Source organism: Chrysemys picta, chromosome 4 (assembly GCF_011386835.1).
Source record: "Chrysemys picta bellii isolate R12L10 chromosome 4, ASM1138683v2, whole genome shotgun sequence".
Taxonomy (NCBI): Eukaryota; Metazoa; Chordata; order Testudines; family Emydidae; genus Chrysemys; species Chrysemys picta.
This window is the reverse complement of record NC_088794.1, coordinates 60798008-60819349: the sequence shown is the minus strand read 5'-3', so window position 1 is coordinate 60819349 and position 21342 is coordinate 60798008. Positions and strand designations below refer to the sequence as shown.

General features: G+C 45.0%; 1 protein-coding gene across 1 annotated transcript; it reads right to left on the bottom strand.

Annotated features, from left to right (window-relative positions):
* Window positions 1-1865: 1865 nt before the first annotated feature.
* Window positions 1866-18109, bottom strand: LOC135982772 (maestro heat-like repeat-containing protein family member 2A). The gene is made up of 14 exons (XM_065590949.1): window positions 18002-18109; window positions 13172-13294; window positions 12146-12304; window positions 10300-10443; window positions 7173-7265; window positions 6643-6707; window positions 6412-6608; window positions 5299-5372; window positions 4913-5035; window positions 3753-3836; window positions 2998-3142; window positions 2486-2526; window positions 2030-2171; window positions 1866-1930 (listed from the first exon to the last, which is right to left on the bottom strand). Exons 1-14 carry the CDS (start codon window positions 18107-18109, stop codon window positions 1866-1868), a joined length of 1563 nt encoding a protein of 520 aa, XP_065447021.1.
* Between the last annotated feature and the right edge of the window lie 3233 nt (window positions 18110-21342).

Below are 21342 nucleotides of genomic sequence, written 5' to 3'. Positions count from 1 at the left end.
TGAACAATAGTAAGTCCATTTCACAAAACAAGTGGGATTTTTCACCACACAAATGAAAAGTGAAAGAAACAAAAATATTTTGCTTTTACAAATCAAAAATGACCATTATTCAATTCTTTGTTTTCCCCCCTTTCCTTCCCTTTATCCCTCGTCCCCATGCCTTTTTCCCCTCTTCCACTTTGTGACTGAAAAAGCCAGAGGGGGGAGGAGACAAACAGGAAAGCACCTGGAAAAAAACCCCCAAAATATCAACTTCAGTTTAAAAAAACTAAACATTTTCTATTTGGGTTGGGGTTGTTTTGTTTTTTGTAAAAAAAAAAACAAAAACAAAAACTGAAAAATTTGAAAATCTCCCATGAAAATAAAAAAGGCCATTTTTCACTGAACAAAAGTTGCAAATGAAATGGTTTGACCAGCTCTGCTTCTAATGAATAATTTATCATTAAGTTTTTCCCCAGCTGGTACATTTGGAGGGGGGAGGGAGGGCTGTGACAATACATCTGAAAGCCATCTTGTACCTGAAGCAGCATGTGCTCTCACCGTTCATGGTCCAGGGAATTCTCTGTGTTTCCTATAAAGCAGGAGGCAAAACAATAGTGTCACCTAGGTTAGCAAGAAGAGTCGTCCCAGGTATCTCCTTTGCATGGGGTGACCAGACAGCAAATGTGAAACATCGGGACAGGGGGTGGGGGGCTAATAAGAGTCTATATAAGAAAAAGACCCCAAAATCGGGACTATCCCTATAAAATCGGGACATCTGGTCACCCTACCTTTGCAATCTGTCCTTCTAAAACCCCTGGTCTGCCAAGCTGTAACATACCTGGGCTTTCAAGGCTAAATGGGACCTACGCCAACGTTCTTTGTTGGACCAACAGAAAGTATCATATTATGTACCTTGCTGGCATTTTTATTCAGGGTCAACCCACCAGGAATGAGACGCTGAACACTCCCAATTCCTGTTGACTTTCATGGAAGCTGAGGGTGCTGAGCACCTCACAAAACGGTTCAGCACATCAGAGGACTGGGTTTAATGTGAATACAAACTTTTCCTGCATAATAAGAGATTCTGGACTCGATCCTAACTTGATGTAAATCGGTGTAGCTTCACTGAAGTCAATGGAATTATACTGATTTACATCAGCTGAGAATCTGGCCCTGTTTCTGAATGTCCAGCTCTAACCTACCCTTTTTTAATGTCGGCACAATGTAGTACTGGAGACTCTGTACAGCAACAACAACTAGGGAAGATACAGCTCATTTCTTAAATCTTTTTTTGAATATCAAACCCACTTGAACATTGTGGGGTCCGACGTTCATCAGAAACATATCGGGTTTGTGCTCCACGTAGGGTCTGTCATGCTCCACAGAGACTACCCTGGCACAGCTACGTCATTGGAGCTCTGCTGGCATATCCCCATAGTGTAGACACAGCCTACACTGACTGAAGGGTTTTTTCCACGGAGGTCAATAGATTCATACCACTGTAAAATTGGTGAAAGACATTTTTGGGCCCACAATACCTAGATTCTACATAGGGCAGCCACTTGGCCAACCTAGCTTTTATGGCTCAGGTTTCCTTACAGAAAGAAAACTCTGGGTTTTTTAATTGAATCGCCCTTGAAAGTAAACATGGGGTTTAATTTTCAGAAAAATTTAGTTTGCAAAATCAGACTATATATGTAACCCCAAAATATTTCACTAACCTCCAGCTTCATGGGTATTCACCTTCCCAACTAATAACCTAGCAAAGGTGTGGGGGGAACTGCTGTATAATTTCCATTCAGCTGAAACCTTCCTGGCCTGATTCTGCCCTGATTGAATTGGCCTCAGTGGTTAAACTCTGGATTTATCCCAGTGGTTCCCAGTTATCCAGGTGAAGGAAAAGTGAGGGCCCAGAACCCCAACTTCAATTCCCCACTGTTCTCACGTACTGCAACAGGAATGGCACAACACATGTCAATACGAAGCTGCATTTTGTGGCTTCCCTTCTATTCTCCATGGACCGCACTCCTCCTAACTAGCACTTTACCTTCAATGTACTGCAGCAGAGGTGGGATCTTTACTACCCACATCTCATCCACTGCTGCGTGGATAATGTGGTGCAGGGCCTTAAGTAATTGCAAGGCAGCATATCCATATCCTTCTCTTTCATAAGGGGATGAGGCTACTACCTGTCAATGAGAGAGAAAGAACAGGCTAAGTTTTGTCAGCACAACACCAGTTTGTTCCTGAAGGAGGGAATAGTTCAGACTCTCTCATTGTGGAGACCGTACAATAGAGTTTTTGCTTCTACTGCAGTGTCTTCCTGAAGAAGCAAGCATTCTAGCTAGTACGAGGATGCAGAACAGTGTGTCTCAGGAGAGGGTGGAGAGAGAGAGACCCAATCATACACATTCCTTAGCCTGTCTATAAGCATCTAGCTATAAAACCGATTTTTATAGTTAACTGTCCCACTTCACATTCTCTATTCTCATGGTCTACTCACCAAGAGTCGCGCCAGCAGTCCCTGGGGTGTAGGGAGTTTCACTAGGGAAAGAAACAGAATAGCATTCATTATGCCAGGCTTTGCAGAGAGTCCTGCTGATGTTATTCACCTATCCATTTCCAACCTGCCCACCAATGTTGAATACAGCTGATAATAATTTGCATTTCCATAGTGCTTTTAGTCTCTGAGCATCTCAAAATGCTTTACAAACAGGAATGAATTCCGCCTCACAGCACCTCTATGAGGTTGGCATTAATTACTCCTTCATTTTACAAGTGGGGAAGCTGAGAGAGAAAGATCAAGTGATTTCCCCAAGGTCACATCAGAATTTTGGTGGCAAGCTGGGAAGAGAACCCACATTTCCTAGCTCCCTCCCATGGCCATGTTGTAATCACAAGACCATCCCTCATTCATTTTAGCCTCCTGATTGCAGACGAGAGAACTGGAACAGACTGAATCTGTTCATTTCATAGGGCCTGGAGAGAATAAATGAAAGAGTTTCTGTTATAAACCTCGTCCACTGTAGTCGAGGCAAGCAGCTTCTTCTCCTTCCTGCTGCTTTTTCTCAGCCAGTTCCCTAAGGCATCTGCAGAGAGGCTTCAAAGTACCAGTGTACTGAGCTGGCACCACATACTCCAGAAGCCTTGGCCATAACACCTGCAGAGAAGAGCGAGACTGTTCAGTACACAGCTATTTCCATTCCCCCACCTCCAATATCCTGCTGTCTCAATCCCTCCCTTCTCCTTTTATTCCTCATTGACCCTTCCCTAACCTATCACCTCATCCCCATCATCTCACTCTACCTGTCTGGTGCCCCCTCACTCTGTCTTTTAAATACACTGCCTTGTTTGGTGAATCCTCTTTCCCTGCATTAGAGCATTATGGAGCTATTTAGATAGCACCATAAACTCACCCAGAACTTTACAGACCTATATAAGGCACAGTCTCAGCCCCAATATCTGTTCAAATCCAGGATCACCAAATCAGAAGTATTCATGGGGGATCTAAGGGGAAGTTGCACTCAGACAGTGGAAAGAATTAAGAGAAGATCTCTGCAACATGATTCCTTCCAGTTAAGTTGCTTTATATCTTTTCTCTAATGTGAACCACTTACTCCATGATGAAGGGGTCACACCATCCCTGACATGAATTTGACATGCTGTTCCTCCATTATGCTGACTGTGCAAAAAGCTTCCTTGTGGAGAGGTACAAGGAACGTAAGGAAGAACGTCCCTATTTCAAGAAGCAGTAGCAACAGGTCACTTACTTGGGTCATTCCACTGACTGAGGTGTCCAGACATTGCAGGATGTCAATGCACAGGGTTTGGATAGTGCTTTCTTCCTGAATAGCCTGGGTGAGAAGTATTGTACCCTGCTGTGAGATAGCTATATAGAACTTATTAGCTAGTAGTAAGACACTGGCTATAGAATCAGTGTCCTCTTACGAAGCCATCTTGAACATTGACCTATGCCTGCTTTTATATTGCACCGGAAGTGCACAAACGTCTGAAGGAAAGAGAATAATAGAAACTCCTAACTGGTGGGTCAGATCCCAGGCTTAGGAAAACCCTAAAGTGAAGGGAATGATTCACTGAACACAAAAGAGTTTCCCCAACAGTGTTAAATTTTTTTAAATTTGAAAAAAAAACTGTTTCAACTTTTTATCTCTGAGGAAAAACATTCAGTCTCCGCTCAGTGGAAATAAATATGCAGAACCAGGGGGATCCACTCTGTTTGTTCTGATGCCCCAACCAGCTTGGTCATTCTGTGTGTAGTGAGTGTGAGTCTATCAACAACTTACTGTAAAGTTGAACTGTTTATGTTAATACATATCATGGATCCAGTCATGGAGCACAAAGTGTCTGGAGCCCCTGGCTGTGTCCATGGATAGAAATACGGATTGAAGATATTTTTAAACTAGTACATGTAGGGTCGAGTATGTAGTGAGGGAAATATGCAGCAAGCTTTTCCAGGCTCCTGACAGTCTGGGATGCAGCCTGCATAACCTCGGTGTTTTGCTGATAGTTTATGTATGCTTCAACACCCACAGAATTGGGCATCATTATGTTCTCTGGAGAGTCTATTGAAAACAAAAAGATGTGCTTCCTTGTACAAGAACATTTCACTGAAAAATGGTGTTTTCAGAATTTTCAGTGTCTCATCAGAGGTTTGAGCAACCTAGATAACTCTGTTAGATGTAAATATCCAGTGTGAGATTCTGATCTCTGTTACACTAGTATAAATCCAGAGTAACGCCACTAAAGTCAGTGGAGTTACCTTGACTTTACACCAATATAACTGATCAGACTCTGGCTCTAATCATTCAGCCCAGCTGTCCTTGAGTCAAAACTCCCACGGAAGGCAAAGGGAGCAATCAGCATGCAAGAATGGTAGGACCGAGTCCTACGTGTTAAGAACTCTCCTTACCAGTTTGCTGGTGGACACACTGAACTCGCGGAAAACATATGCTACCATATCCCATGCTGCACAATTCTCCACACTTCCTGAACTGAGCAGCCTCCTGATGAAATGAAGAACTGCCTTCCTCACCTGCAAGGGTAGAGATTACACACAAGAGTTCTTGTTATCCCTTCTGCCTGAAATAGGAGATAGGATATGAGAGTCCTTATGCTTTTGAGTTTATCTCCTTGGATTATAAACATGGCTACATTTAACACTGGCAGGAGAATGACATGCCTTCTCTAGTCTGCAGTCTCTCCCCTGGATCTGAATGAAAGCTCCACCCAGATATCCATTCATCCCATATCATTGAAAAAAATTGAAATATTTCACTGCTCCACACACAATCTTACCTTAGCATTCTGATCACTGAGAGTGGATTTCACTGCCTTCACAATCAGAAACTTTTTAACTCTTGTCTCGGGCACTGAAAGATAAGGAGAGGTGTACAGTACTTCTTTGTTCTACTCACTTACTTTCCACATTGGAATTAATCCTGGATTTCAAAGGGCCCTATTTAAGAATAGTACCGAGCTTCTCTCATCTACAGAATCAGTGGGAAAAACATAGGACCAGACTCTGGTCTCAATTACACCAGTGTAAATCTAAAGTAATTCCACTTCTATAAATAGTGCCATCATACTACCATGATGGAAATCTTATAAAAGCGTTAGATAGACTGGGGTCACTGAAGTTAATCTGTGTTTACACCAGTATAACAGAACTCAGAATCTATAGTGTATAATACTGATGAATATCGAGTCAGGAGTCCTATTTTATTTGTATCTGATTATTGTTAACATGCATTAGCCCCAAGTTAACTTCTGTATTTGAAGTTGAAAAATACCTTGGGCTACATTCAGCACTTAGTTGAACCTGTTGATTTCTGGGTGGCCATACGGGGGTAACTTATAGCAGCATTTGGTTCCTTAGTGGATATCCAAACCACTGGTGACTGTGTGTTATAGAGCCTCAGTGTCCCATTTGCAGAGGCGATGAGTCTGTTACAGCCCTGCCGTGCCTACAAAGCCTTGGTTCTTTAGCTCAATCTATAGTAGCTCATGCTTTTAGCTCTGGATCAGGGCCGGCTTTAGGCCGATTCCCCCGATTCTCCTGTGCCTAAGAGGGCCCTGCACTCCACGCCTAACAGGGCCCCGTGCCCAGTGGCTTTTCAATTTTTACTCACCCGGCGGTGCTCGGGGTCTTTGGCGGCACTTCAGTGGCGGGTCCTTCACTCCCTCCGGCTCTTCGGCAGCACATGAAGGAGCCACCACCAAAGTGCCACCGAAGACTCGGAGCGAATGAAGGACCTGCTGCCAAAGACTCGGAGCGCCGCCCGGTGAGTACAAGTCCCACGAATCAGACCCCGCACTTCCTAAAGCCGGCCCTGCTCTGGATGTCCCCAACTTAACCCTCAGCATGTCGGCCAAGAGGGCAGCTGGCACAGTTGCTCCTGTGTTACTTACAGTCGGCACCAACAATGGCACTGAGCAGATTCAAAGAGGCCACACGAACAGCCTCATTCTCAATCTCCAGCTGCGAGTGCAGAAATGCTATCAGATCATCAGGAGAAGAACGGGCTGCAAGGGAACAAATCACGTCCTCACTGACAACAGAACTCTTATTCTTACCATACCTGACAAAGGAAGTTACAAGGAAACCACTGTGCAACTCAGAGTCTCTTCCCCTTACCTAGCAGAACTACACAATCCAACAGCTCAGCGTGATTTTCCGTGCTGAGCGGCTTAGCTTGAGAACAGATCTGTGGGAAGAAGGGAAATGGTCAAAGAAAAACTAATCAGAAGTAATTGAAAAGAAAATGTTCAATTAATTTCTAAGCTTCCACTTCCTACTTGTCCAAATAGAGATCTGAACCCCAGGTAGATGGTACTGAATGCACAGCAAGAATCAAACACAATGACCAATACATTAGATAAGAGAAGCTAAAGGGTTTTGAGCAGCAGAGCTGATCTAATCAAGACACAGTTTTTACTATACAACTCTGACTCCCCTGATAATTGGCTTATGGTGAAATTGCTTTACAAACTGAGCTGGATATTAGCTAAGAAAATGAGACCGCTACCTGCTTACTCTTGAGCCTGCAGAAATCAGTAAGGCATGAGGAGGTGCCCAGGCTCTGCACTATCATTCGATAGATTTTTATTGTTAATATGCTTCAGATCTGCTGTGCCTAAACTCAAGGGATCCAAGCAAAACCACCCCTCACCTGGTTGTGCAGAGCACTGCAGATGGCTTGAAACTTCCTTTTAGGTAGAGGGATCTTATTTTCAAAAGAGACCTTCAAGAGCTGGCTCAGACTCTGCAACAGAGGGTGAAAGTCAGATGGTGGCACACACAGGAGCAATATGTAGTGATTGAAGCAGCTTCAGGGGATTCCTAGATTCCAAGGCTGGAACGGATTATTGCCATCATCTAGTCTGACCTCCGGTACAACACAGGCCATAGACCTTGCCCAGAATAATTCCCAGAGCAGAGCTTTTAGAAAAACATCCCAATCTCGATATAAAAACTGTCAGTGAGGGAGAATCCACCTCGGCCCTTGGTAAATGGTTCTAATGGTTAATTATCTCACCATTAAAAATGTACGCCGTATTTCCAGTCTGAATGTGTCTCGCTTCAGTTTCTAGCCATTGGATCAAGTTACACCTTTCTCTGCTAAACTGAAGAGCCCATTATAAAACATGAATCCCTCGTGTAAGATATTATAGACTGTCATTAAGTCACCCTGTCACAGGATAGGTCCACCCTGTCAGGGTGGTACCAGGTTGTGGAGGAATTGAAGTAGATCTGGGGCGGCCCAACTGGCCTAGTCTCCCTAGTCACCGCAGCAGTCCTGGCTCCTAGGGCAGTATAGCCTAATGGTCGGGATCAGTGCAGCAGCCCTTCGGTGAGGGTCCACAGCCCAACAGCGCGAGTCACTAGGGCTACCCTTCTGGGTATGGCAGTGCGGCCTAGTGGCCAGAGTCAATGGAACCGCCCTTGGCAGCAGGGCAATGCGGCCTAGTGGCCAGAGTCAATAGAACCACCTTTTGCGGCAGGGAAGTGTTGCCTAGTGGCCAGTCCTTCTCCACTGGCTCCTACCTATTCCACAGGTCCCAGCCCAGGGCCCTGTCTTGCCGCAGGGGTATCTGCCTCCACTCAGAGGGGATCCTTCCCAAACATGCCGAGTCAAAGCCTGGTACCTCAACTGGATCAGTGCTTAATCCACCTAGGCTACTTCCCACCCGTTCTTCAGCAGCTGGTAGTCTCCGGGATTCTGTGGTCTCTCCTCCATCTCTGGCACTGGGTGGCTGGGGGTTGGTTGCAGCCACAGTCCGGCTGGCCTCTGAATCCTGGAGCACTGGCAGTCTCTCTGCAGGAGCCTGCAATGCACCTCTGCTCCCTTCGGCAGTCATCTCAGCCTGAGCTGAGCGGCTCTCTTTTATATCCTGGTTCCAGCTGAAGCATGCCCAGCAGAGATGAGGGGGCATGGCCTCCTCCGCCCACAATGTATGATTAACCCCTGCTGAACCAATGCGGGGTAGGTAAACCCCATCACACACCCTTTTACTTTCTGTTTGTTAAACTCAATAGATTTAGTTCCTTGATTCTACCACTATAAGGCATGTTTTCTAATCCTTTAATCACTGTGGCTCTTCTGTCAATATCTTCTCCAATTTATCAACAGCCTTTTTGAATTGCGGGCACTAGAACAGGACACAGTATTCCAACGGTAGTCACACAAGTGCCAGATTTAGAGGTAAAATAACCACTGTACTCCTACTCGAGATTCCCCTTTTTATGCATCCCAGCTTTAGCTTTTTTGGCCACAGCGTGAGTTCGTGTTCAGCTGAATATTCATCATGACCCGCAAAATCTTTTTCAGAGTCACTGCTTCCCAGAACCGCATCCCCCAGCATGTTACGTATGGCCTAAATTCTTTGTGCCTAGATGCAGACATTTACATTCAGCCGTATTTAAATGCACCTGTTTGCGCCCAGTTTACCAAGTGATCTAGGTCACTCTGAATCAGTGAGCTGTCCTCTCCATTCTTTACCACTCCCCAATTTTTACCTCATCTGCCAACTTTACCAGTGATGGTTTTATGTCCTCTGCCAGCTGATTGATAAAAAAGGTGAAAATCTAAGGGTAGGTCTACACTTACCCGGTAGTTCGGCAGCGAGCGATCGAACTTCTGGGTTCGACTTATCGCGTCTTGTCTGGACGCGATAAGTCGAACCCGGAAGTGCTCGCCGTGGACTGCGGTACTCCAGCTAGACGAGAGGAGTACCGCAGAGTCGACGGGGGAGCCTGCCTGCCGCGTGTGGACCGAGGTAAGTTCGAACTAAGGTACTTCGAACTTCAGCTACGTTATTCATGTAGCTGAAGTTGCGTACCTTAGTTTGAATTAGGGGGTTAGTGTAGACCTGGCCTAATTCCTTCCTGCATCTAAACACTTTTCTCCTTTGCTGCTTGAAGCTTCCAGAATGTCTCTGATGCCATCTACATATTTTACTATGTTTAAGCAGTTGTGTAGTGCCCTGATGCTATCAAACAAGTCCATGATGCGTTGGTTCCCTCCAAATCATGGGTATTTCAGCCCCAAAAGTGACCACATACTTTGTACCAGAAAGCTTCAACCAACAGAGATGGTGAGTAAATATCACTACCAAGTAGTTATAGCTGTCTCATGACTTCATTTACCACTGTGTAGCCCCACTGAAGACAGAATATGGCCCCTTACTTCTTCTCATGTGGTACTGAGGGTAGATGAAATAGAGAGAAGAGGGGAGTGAGACAATATCTTTAATTAGATTACCTCACCCACCTTGTCGCTCTAATATCTTGGGACCAACATGGCTACAACAGCACTGCATAGAACGGTAGATGAAATAGACATGCAATGCTTTTATATCGATCTAGTTACATAATCCAAAGAAATCACCCTCAAGCCTCCTTAGTATTAATTTTCAATCATTGACAGTTGGCTTGGTACTGACCAGAGACAACATAGGGCAGTCCCTGCTCTGAGCAGCTTATGATCTAAAAGAGAGACACAGAGTTGACAGGATGTACTGGGAAATCACAAGGGGGGAGTATTTTGTTGGGGAGGGGGGCAGATGATTTGTTTTTTATCTCCTTATCATCCTCCCCCAGGAAACAGAGGATGCTTTTCATAAGAGGCATTTACCTACAAATCTTGTTGCCTGGGTCACCATGTGTATAAACCCAGAACTCGTGTGGATATTTATTATCTAACAAGTCACTGTCTAGACCAGGAAACCCCACTGGCAGCAAATTCCTCGTGCAGTTCATACATGCACACACATAGACCTTAATGAGTGGTACCTCACCTTGGTGATGTGAAAAACATCAATGTCCTCCTTATATTGTTCAAGGACCCATGAGATCAGTTCAAATACCCGATCGTGATGCTCCTCTTTGTGTAGCAAGAGGCTCATCATGGGACCAAGGGCTTTGATGATGGCCTGCTTGAGCTGCATAGATGAGACACAGAATTTATGTTCCTAAGAATTCATTCAATATCATCCAATGGGCACACTTTTTCTACTTCTAATGAGTGTAACTTCCCTTGTTCCACTGTAGGAACGGCCCTATCTCAATATTTCCTGGTAAAGAACCGGGACTCGTAGGGTTGGTTTCAGGATTATATTCTAATGCACCTCACAACTACACCAGGTGAAATATTCCCCAGATTAGTAGGCATTCTCGGCCAACTCAAAACTGCTGTAACTCCACTGGGGCTGAATGGACTTATATCAGGAATTAATTTAGCCCACTATCCCATGTTCATCTGCACATTAGGTGCATAACACTAGAATACATGTACACGGTGCACAGACAGAATTTCCATGATGTGGTGACATTATAAATATATGGGTTTTAGATGTTTTACATGACACTCTGTTCCATCCAAAAGGACCTACCATTAAATGCCATCATCACAAAGAGTGACAGACACATAGAATTTAACATTACAATTTCTGCTAAAGGTTTAGAAAGCCAGCAATTCTCACCTCCAGATCCTCACAGGTCAGCCAGTTGCTGGTCACATGACATTGTAAAGGAATAATTTGATCGCAGAATTGCGATGCACCCATTCTGGGGAATGTGCACTTTTCCCAGTTAGTAATATATACATGGACTGCCATTGACCATTTTTCCAGAACTGCATGGAAGGAGAGAAGACAGGCAATGTGAAAAGGACATATTAGTAACGAGGAGAAGTTGCTTTATCAGTGAACACACCCAGGCCTAAAGTTTACTACACAGCCTTTGTGTCTGTTTATTTTAAATTATATCCATGAGTCATAAAGGGCCTGAATTTACAAATGCTCAGCGCCTCCTGCAAAGTACGGAGCACTCTCAACTTCACTGAGTGCCACGGCAGCCAAGGAACGCAGCACCTGGTACAATCCAGGGCAGGGAGCACAGTTCAGAGCCTGTTTGCAAACTTAGCCAGTCACTTAAATCTGTACCAAGACCCCCTAAATATCCATTTTGGGCACTACAGTAAGTGCTGGCACTTACCACCACAAAATGCTTGTCTCAGCCTGCTGTCCTTGACTAACTCCAACATGGAGAACATGTGCTTCAGGGTCATTCCCACATAAGGGATACACTCAAGTGCTGCAGAGAAAGGCCAGAAGAGAAGGAAGAAAGATAATCAGCTGCTCTCCGCCTTCTTACAACACACTTAGAAACACCGTGGAGCAGGATGCTATGGGCTCCTAGGCCATTTCGCACTGCGTAAGCAGAGCAGAATGGCTTTAAAGCAGCCATTGAAAGCTAGTGGGGGATTCACCCTGAAGAGGGGAATCTTCCACCAGTGTACAGCTGTGCCCAATGCCCAACTCACTCCCAGAGTAAGGGGAGGGAGCACTGGGGCGGGATGGGAAGTGGGGTGGAGAAGAGCTCCACTAGACCTGACCTTCCCCCATCCGATCCTTAAGGAACTTCAGTCAGGGACATAAGTTAGAGCTTGCACCTCTGTCTGGATAGCTCATGATCTGGAAGCCAAGAACTAGCAACAGCAGTTAATCTTGTGTCTCTCCCACACACACCCGCATGCACACACTCAAACAGAGCTCTGTTTAGCTGTAACATTTTTAGGTAGAGAGAGTAATCCCCTGTCCTTAAATGAAAGACAATAACTTTGAAACAAAAGATGGAAGTTACCATACCATAGGCTGATGACAGGTTGCCCAACGTAATGAAAATAAACTCATCCAGTGTTTTCAGATGACACTGCAGCTCGCACATCACCTCATGGAAATAGCAGCGTGCCAGGGTCACTAAGGTGTTGCTAACTGCCAATTTTAGTTCATTTGTTGCTTCCTAAAAAAAAAAAAAGAGAGAGAGAGAGAGAGAGAGAGAGAGACTGAGGTGACTGAAGCCGGTTGCACTAGCCAGGGTTGTTTATATGAGTCAAGTCCTTATTTCTGTGCATAAGTTGTGAATGAAGCCTCCCAACTTTCTGTGGCTAGAGTCATTAGTCATAAATATTCATCGAGTCATTTGGCTAAACAATTTTCAGCCTTTGAGTTCCTTGCAAGCTGCTTAGTTAGACTATTTACTATTAGCTACTTGTGGTGGATGTCATATGATATTTTTCCCTGCTCTTCCCTGAGGAGGTAGTGAGACACAGACTGGGCAGCTTCAAGATATTCAGAGAGCTTTCCTGGAATAAACTGTCCCCCAAAGGAGGCTGACTTCCTTTGGAACAAGAGAGGGATTTTTCCATGGGTTTTCCTGCTGGCAAACTATATTCTAAATCCAATGCTGCTTCTTTTGGAGATAGCTCAGATTCTGTCTGTCTTGGGGCTTTATACTGCCATTTATCGCGATAGTATCACAGCGCCTTCCACATAACATCAGGATCAATAATGAAATCCCTAGTAGACTTTGGGAAAGACTTGCTCATTAAGAAACCATAGGCCTGTCTCTGTGTCTGATATCGTGTGTCTCGGGTCCTGATCCTGCAAAGCACTTAAGCACATGTGTAACTTTCGCATGTGAGTTCTCCCATCCTATGCATGTGCACAAGTGCTGTCTAGGACCTGGGCTTTCGTCTGGAGGAAGGTGTGGGCCTCTAACAGGAGAATATATTTTTGTTTCAGTATATAGTTTACCCCCTCAAAAAGAGAGTTTTAATTAGTTAAAGCTTTGGAGCCTTTGATCAGTATCTCGGGAGAACTAACTTACCTGAGTCTCTCTCATGTGGTTGGAGGCCAGGGTTATTATTTTGTTCAGTAGCCTTCTCTCTAGGCCCCCGGTGTCCTGCTGTAATACTTTTTCCAGGACACAGTAAATATCTGCTCTGTTTTGCTGGGGACAAAACATAAGAGAACAAACAATTGGGAAAAGTTTTTCTTGATGACCACACAGTAATTTGGCAAATAAGCCCCTGCCCTACAGAGTTTACAATCCAAACATGAAATGACTAGCCCAAGTCTTATCATAACAGAGCAGGTCCGTGGCCAGGAAGAGAATCCATGTCTCCTGAGTCATTATCCAGAGTTCTATTCACTAGGCCACACCGACTCCTCAGCCTGCATTGGCTTAAGTGGTGTAAAACATGCCATGCCCTCCAATCCCCGCATTTAGCAGCACTTCAGAAGCAGCCGAGCAATTTACATATTTTAATCTTCCTGGAGAGAAAAGAGCCAGAATAAGCCTCCTTCACTGCCCCCTTATCTAGTTCATTTATTTAAAACAAACAATACAAATGAGCACCTTGCCCTTGCTCTATCCACTCCAGACAGAATTTGTAAATTTGTAATTACAAAATACCCAACTCCCGCAATAAGTCCTCAACAGCTCCTAGGGGAAATTAGCTCAGCAGTTAGATCTACAGTGACAGTTGCACACTCAAAGGTGTCTTTTATGAGGCCCATCAGTGTAGAAATTCACAGATGATACTAAATATGGAGGATTCAGAGTAGCAGCCGTGTTAGTCTGTATCTGCAAAAAGAACAGGAGTACTTGTGGCACCTTAGAGACTAACACATTTAGGTGAGCATAAGCTTTCGTGGGCTACAGCCCACTTCATCGGATGCATGTAGTGGAAAATACAGAAGGAAGATATATATACACAGAGAACATGAAACAATGGGTGTTACCATAATAAGGAGAGTGATCAGTTAAGGTGAGCTGTTGTCAGCAGGAGAGAAAAAGAACTGTTTGTTGTGGTAAGGAAGATGGCCCATTTCCAGCACTTGACAAGGAGATAAAACTTCAAAAACAGACTCCAACAAGAGACTGCTGAATTAGAATTAATTTGTAGATTGGACACCATTAAATTAGGTTTGAATAAAGACTGGGAGTGGATGGGCCATTACACAAAGTAAAACTATTTCCCCATGCTTATCTTCCCCCCACCCCAGTTCTTTATATCTCCTTGTCAAGTGCTGAAAATGGGCCATCTTCATTACCACAACAAACAGTTCTTTTTCTCTCCTGCTGACAACAGCTCACCTTAACTGATCACTCTCCTTATAATGTGTATGGTAACACCCATTGTTTCATGTTCTCTGTGTATATATATCCACTACATGCATCCGATGAAGTGAGCCGTAGCCCACAAAAGCTTATGCTACAATAAATTTGTTAGTCTCTAAGGTGCCACAAGTAAAGTGGGCAACAAAAATGATTAGGGGGCTGGAGCACATGACTTATGAGGAGAGGCTGAGGGAACTGGGCTTGTTTAGTCTGCAGAAGAGAAGAATGAGGGGGGGATTTGATAGCTGCTTTCAACTACCTGAGGGTTGGTTCCAAAGAGGATGGAGCTTGGCTGTTCTCAGTGGTGGCAGATGACAGGACAAGGAGTAATGGTCTCAAGTTACAGTGGGGGAGGTCTAGGTTGGATATTAGGAAAAACTTTTTCACTAGGAGGGTGGTGAAGCACTGGAATGGGTTACCAAGGGAGGTGGTGGAGTCTCCTTCTTTGGAGGTTTTTAAGGCCCGGCTTGACAAAGCCCTGGCTGGGATGATTTAGTTGGGAATTGGTCCTGCTTTGAGCAGGGGGTTGGACTAGATGACCTCCTGAGGTCCTTTTCAACCCTGATATTCTATGATTCTATGAAGTACTCCTGTTCTTTTTGTAAATATGGAGCAGTTGTAGTATCATTTGGGACAGAGAAAAAATAAAGAGGGACACAGAGAAATTAAAAACCTGAGCAGAGAACAAGATTCATTTCAGAAAACTGCCACATCTGGAAAGGAGGTAGAAGTAACTGACATAATGGGAGGGAGAAAAGTGGGAAGCAACAAGTGCCCTGGGGGTGACAGTGAAAAACAAAGTCAACATGTATATGCAAGGTGTGATGGCTCCCACAAAGAGCCATGTGGGTTGGGTCTTTTACACACAGGGATGATGGTACAAAGCAAGAAGACACCAGTTCCTCTCTGTTCAGCTGAGGTGTGACTGCATCTGGATTGTTGCATTTTCTAGCACCACATTCCCAGAGAGATCAACAAATTGGAAGTAATTCATGGGGGAGCAAAAAAGAATGCAGGGTGGTGGCTGAATTGACTTTTGAATAGAGCCCTGCAACCTGACCCAAATCCTATGGGACCTGACTACAGGCGTCAGGGTCAGGTTGGATGAGAAAACCCCTCTTGGACTCGGGTCAGCTCGGCCCTCCTCCTTTAGCCCATGGGATCGGCAGAACCGTGACTGCATGTTCTGCCAGCCATCACCTCCTTTCTGCGCTGCATGCGCTGTGGAGTGAGGATGCCGAGGAGTCACAGCATCTCTCTCTCTGCAGCACATACCCAGGGGGCAGAGGATGAAGCCATTGCTGCACATTGTTGCCGCTCCCCATGAGCAGGATGCGGTGGCAGTATCTGCAGGGCCGGCTTTAGCAAGAGCGGGGCCCGATTCCTGGGGGCGTGGCTTGCCACAAGCCCCGCCCCCAGGAATCGGGCCCCGCTCCGGCCGGAGCTCCAGCCGGGGTCGTGGGGCTTGGATCTGGCCCGGAGCCGCTCAGCCAGTGCCGGGCTGGACCTGAGCCGGGGGGCTGGGCCCGAGCCGGGCCGGACCCGGAGCCGAGCCGCGGGGGCCGGGCCGGACCCGGAGCCGCTCAGCGGGGGCCGGGCTCGAGCCGCGGGGGCCGGGCCGGACCCGGAGCCGAGCTGCGGGGGCCGGGCCGGACCCGGAGCCGAGCCGCGGGGGCCGGGCCGGGCCCGGAGCCGAGCCGCGGGGCCTGGGCCGGAGCCAAGCCGAGCAGCCCGGACCGGCGCCCCGGGGCCGGAGCTGCTGGGGCCGGAGGTGCTCGGCCGGGGCTGGACTGGGCCGCGCCACGCCTCCCCGGAGCCCTTCTCACACCCCCCACCACCCCAGCTTACCTGGTGCTGTCTGCCCGCCCCTGCTTCTTTTCAGACTTCCCGCGAACCTCTGATTCGCGGGAAGCAGGGGCGGGGGAGGAGCAGGGGGCGGAGCGTTCAGGGGAGGAGAGGGAAGTGAGCTGGGGGCGGGGTGGAGAGCTGCGGCGCGGGGCCCTCTTGCCGTGGGGCCCAATTCAGCCGAATCGGCTGAATCGGCCTAAAGCCGGCCCTGAGTATCTGGTTTGGGGGGAAGGGTTGGGATCAGAATGGAAAATGATTCAACCCTCTCAGGGTGAGGTGAGTGGGCTTGGGGCCAGTTCAGGTTGGGCTTAAAAATTGGGCCCGAGCAGACCTCTGCTTCTGCAGACAGACTGAAAGAGCTGTCTATGGCAGACGCGGCCAAGGGATGACTATGAGAGAGACATGATAATACCATACAAGTATCTGAAGGGTGTGAACACCAAAGAGGGAGAGGAATTTTTTAGTATAATACATTTAGGTAAAATTATGAGTAATGGGATTAAACTAAAAAAAGACATACAATTTAATAACAGGAAAAATGCCCCAACTGTGAGACAGGTCTATTAGGAAAATGGTCGCTGGGAATGCTCCTGCATTAGCAGGGAAATGGACTGGATGATCCAATAGGTCTTTTCCATCTCTGTCTCCTGCGAGTCTCTAAATCTATGTGACCTGCAGGCCAAGGTCATAAAGCACTTTGGAATGTTCAAAGCCAATCAGATCTCTTGACTGGCTAAACATTCCAGTGGTTCTGCTTGAAAAGGAATGCTTCTGCACACTGCAATCATACCAGACAGCTCCACTGGGGAGAAGCTCCTTCCATTCATTTTTAAATGGAAGGAGGATTTTTTTAATTGAAAATTGTCACTGATAACTTACGAATACATAAGCAGTACGTAATTCAAGTAATTAATCAAATTAATTAGCATAATTGAGTAATTCAAATAATTAAAGTACTAGGAGGCCAAGTTCAGTTTTGAACTGAACTGCTTGTCTTGGCCTCCTAGTACTTTAATTGAAACTAAAATACCTTCCGTGTTGGCCCTTAATAGAGAAATGAACTTTGTTGGATGCAAGTATCAATAAATGGAAAAAGGGGTCTGAATATTACTCCTGGGGGAATTCTGCACTACTGCGCACGTACATAATTAATGAGCCTAGGATTTAGAACAGGGAGTCAGTTCACTTTATTCACTTTATTCACATTCTTTTACTAACTTGCTAAGTGGTGTTGAGCAAGTAACTTAATTCCCTGTGACACAAATCATCCGTAAATGGGGATAATGCTTACCATTCTCACAAGATGTGAGTCTTAATTCATTAGTATTAGGTAAGTGCTTTGAGATTTTTGGATGAAGATGCTAAAGAAGGGCAAAGTATTATTGGAAGAGATTACTGCAAGTCCTACAGTGTACTTTTACTATATCCAGCCCATGTACTCCACTGTGTGTAAAAGGACAACTCTCTCTTTATAGAGCATTATATCATCCTGATCTGTAATAACAGCATTTTGCATTATGAGTTTATGCCTGAGGACAGAAGGGTGAATACTGATTATACTGATGGTGCGCCAGGCCAAGTTCTATACTGAATTACTCCCATGCATTCCCCTATACCCCCCTGAAATCAGGCAGAATTTGGTTTGGACACATGGAAAGCAGATGTAATTTCATGAAATTGCCCTACCACATCCTGTTGCAGTTTCTCTAGCAGAACTGTCACAACGCTAGCCAGCTCGGTCTCAGCTATCAAGGCAATCCTGAGGGCAATTTTGCCCTTATCTTGGTCATCCATATTTGCCAGGAGGGAAACAACCTCAGTATAAACACCTGAAATTAAATAAAAGGATTCGGCTGGTTACCACTGATAGTAGAAATTGATGCCGGCCTCTTTAATTCACTGTCCAGTAAAGATTCTGCAGGAGCCCAAACACGGTGAGAAGTAGACCTGGGAATCATGTAAATCCTCTTCCTTGCGCCTGATGACCAGGTTTGTTTGCCGAACTACCCAATGTGTTTGGGGGGAAATCATAATGAAGAAAATTTGCTCCTTTCAAGTAGATCCCCATGTAAAATAATCTTCCTTTCCCTCTTTACTATCAATTCAAGAGTTTTGATCCCATACAGAATAATAATTTATGGTCAAAATTTTCAAAACTGGGTGCCTAAACTTAAGCTCCTAAATCCATATTAAGGCACCTATGCCCTGAGTCAGCATCCTAATCACATGCTTAAGTCTAAGACAACAAAGAGACCTAAAGTTAAGCACATGCTTAAGAGTTTTGCTTAGTCAGGGCCTCATTTTCAAAAATCCTGAGCACCCACATGTACCTATTGGCTATGTTGGGAACTTTTTGGGGTTCAGTATCTCTTGAAAATCAGGCCACTTTTTTAGACATCGGTATGAATTTAGAAGCCTAACTTTAGGCCCCCTGTTTTGAAGAAAGCCTTTAATCTTATTTTATGGTCGTTTAAATACTTGCAGAGAAGACTCATGGAACAGAGTTCATCCGGTTGCCTGTAGAGGTCATAAAGGACTTTTCCCCCCATATACAATTGACTAGGTGTACGCTGTGAGTGGGGTCAGGTGGTTCCTTCCAACCTTCATCTGAAGCATCAGGGATTGACCATAGCAGGAGAAGGGACACCTGGTAAGGTGGACCAGTGCTCCAAGATGGTTCAGAGAATCTGTTTCCTTAGATGTCCTGCTCACATGCTCAGGGTCCAACTGATCTCCAGAGTTGTGGGTGGGAAGGAATTTTCCCCTGCTCAGATTGGCAGGGACCTTTGGTGGGAGGATGGGGCACTGATCACCTGCTAGGATCATCTGGGTATATCTGACCTAATCAATTCTCTACCATTGCAAGGGCCTCAGGCATTGGTGGAACCGCAGTCTCTCCTGTTCTCTGCCTATGGCACACAACAGTTTAGTCTCCTAAAGACTGAAATGTTTTAGTCCAAGACAAGTTTTTGGGTTCAGTGTAGGGTTGCTAGGTGAAATTTTAATGGTCTGTGAAATACAGGAAGTCAGGCTAGATGATCTAATGGCCCCTTCTGGCCTTAAACTCTATGAAATAGCTGATATATTAAAAAAATCTGGATTTTATCTCCCATGTATCTCTTAGCTGTGGGCAGAAATTCTCCAGGAGACTTAATATTTAACAAGAACTCTGAAATGCCATATTTATCTGTCTCCATTGTAACAGCATTCCAAAGCATGAAGGAGGAACTAACAAGATTTCCCCTTCCCAGGAAAGACTGCTTGAGGTTAGGTGACTGCCCATCCTTTATGCAAATTGCATCCTTCACTTATAACACCCAGATGCAAACTGAATCATAACTATCCTACATTGCCCATCTAGCTGCAGTAATGATAATGTCGGATTAGGAGCACTAGTATTGCTAAGAAATGTGACCCCATGCTTTCTTATCCTGCATTTAAGATATTAGCGGAGCTTCATTTAGACAGCTAGAGGAGAAGTCCTTCTGCATTTTTTTGTTCTAATTTCCCCCATCTCTGGTGGATTCCACAGCTAGATGTTGGCTCCATGGATGCAGAAGACACAAAATGAGGACCTATAATAAACATAAAACAACTGGGAGAAAGATGGAAGATCTCCCCCATAGCATTCAATAGAAACTCAGATTCTCAGGAAAGTTTGCAGGTCCAGAGGCTGTAGGCCAACTCCTCAACTGGTGTAAATCAACACAGCTACAAGGAAGTCAACAGAGCGACACTGGTTTACAGCAGCTGAGGTTCTGGTCATATAAATGGAGAACATTACAGCTAATCTATCTGTATGCCTATGCTTTCTAAATGTGTTTGTGATTATAGAATGGATATAGAGAATACAATGCTGACCCTTACCTCTGTCGATTACCTCCTGCTCACTCACAAATGTATTCATGTTTAATACTTCCCCCAGTCCGACCTCCAAAGAGCTCCCGTACTGATAGGCAACTGGCCTCTCAGTCAGTCATGTCCAGGATAGCCAGTTAAGATTATGCAAGCACTATTATGACATCCATGTGACTGTGGCACACCACATAAACTGCTGCTGACCAGGTATGTGATGTAATTACATGGTCAAGATCCTCAAAGTTATTTAGGCTCCTAACTCGCACTGAAATCAGTAGATGTTAGGAACCTTAATACATTTCAATATCTGGGCCCATACATGTAAGCAGTCCAATAGGTGGCTAAATTTGCTCTAGTGTCGAATTTCTCATTCTCTCTATGTCATTTTGAATTTTGGTTCGGTCCCTCTCTCAGTTTGCCACACTTTCCAATATCGGTTTAATCTGAAAATCTGCTCCTGGTTGAATTTATATAAAATAAAAGCACCAAAGAAAGAGAAGAAACGGCCTTGGAGAATGCACAGTGACACTTGAGTGTGGTTGGTTGGTTGGTTTCCTTTGCTTTTTAATCTGGTTGATCAAAAAGCCAGATGAAACCTTATTGAACTGTATTACAAATATTGATTTTATATTGCTTTACAATGAATTGAAATTTATACTTCATTTCCATGTCCTGCCAAACAAATCAACGACATTAGTTTTTACTGTGTTTAATACAATGTGGTGTCATATGTATGGCCATATGTAGAGCCAACACTTGATTTTGGAAGTTATGTTGCCTTTAAAGCATTCAGAGTGATGACACTCTTTGCAGTAAACCATATGGAAAAAGAATTCCAATTATATTTGTCCCTTGCTATGCATAACTTATTTTGTGCCTTTCTACCCTTTCTGCTTTTGTCCTTACACATATATGCTATTCTTTTGTACTCCGCCTTAGTAATTCGTCCACTAGTGCACATTTAATGTTGAGACTAATCACACATATGCACAAGATATCACCTACGATGCAGGACAGGTAGTGCAACTTGTGCAGTATTCAGTTGCACCTCTTACTGTAATATAAAATTCACCTGTTATCACTATAGGTCTCGGTGAGAACATGCACAACTGGTAAGCTGTGATTCTTACTGATGCATGCTGTCTCTGTGTTTAGCACTTCAACATGCA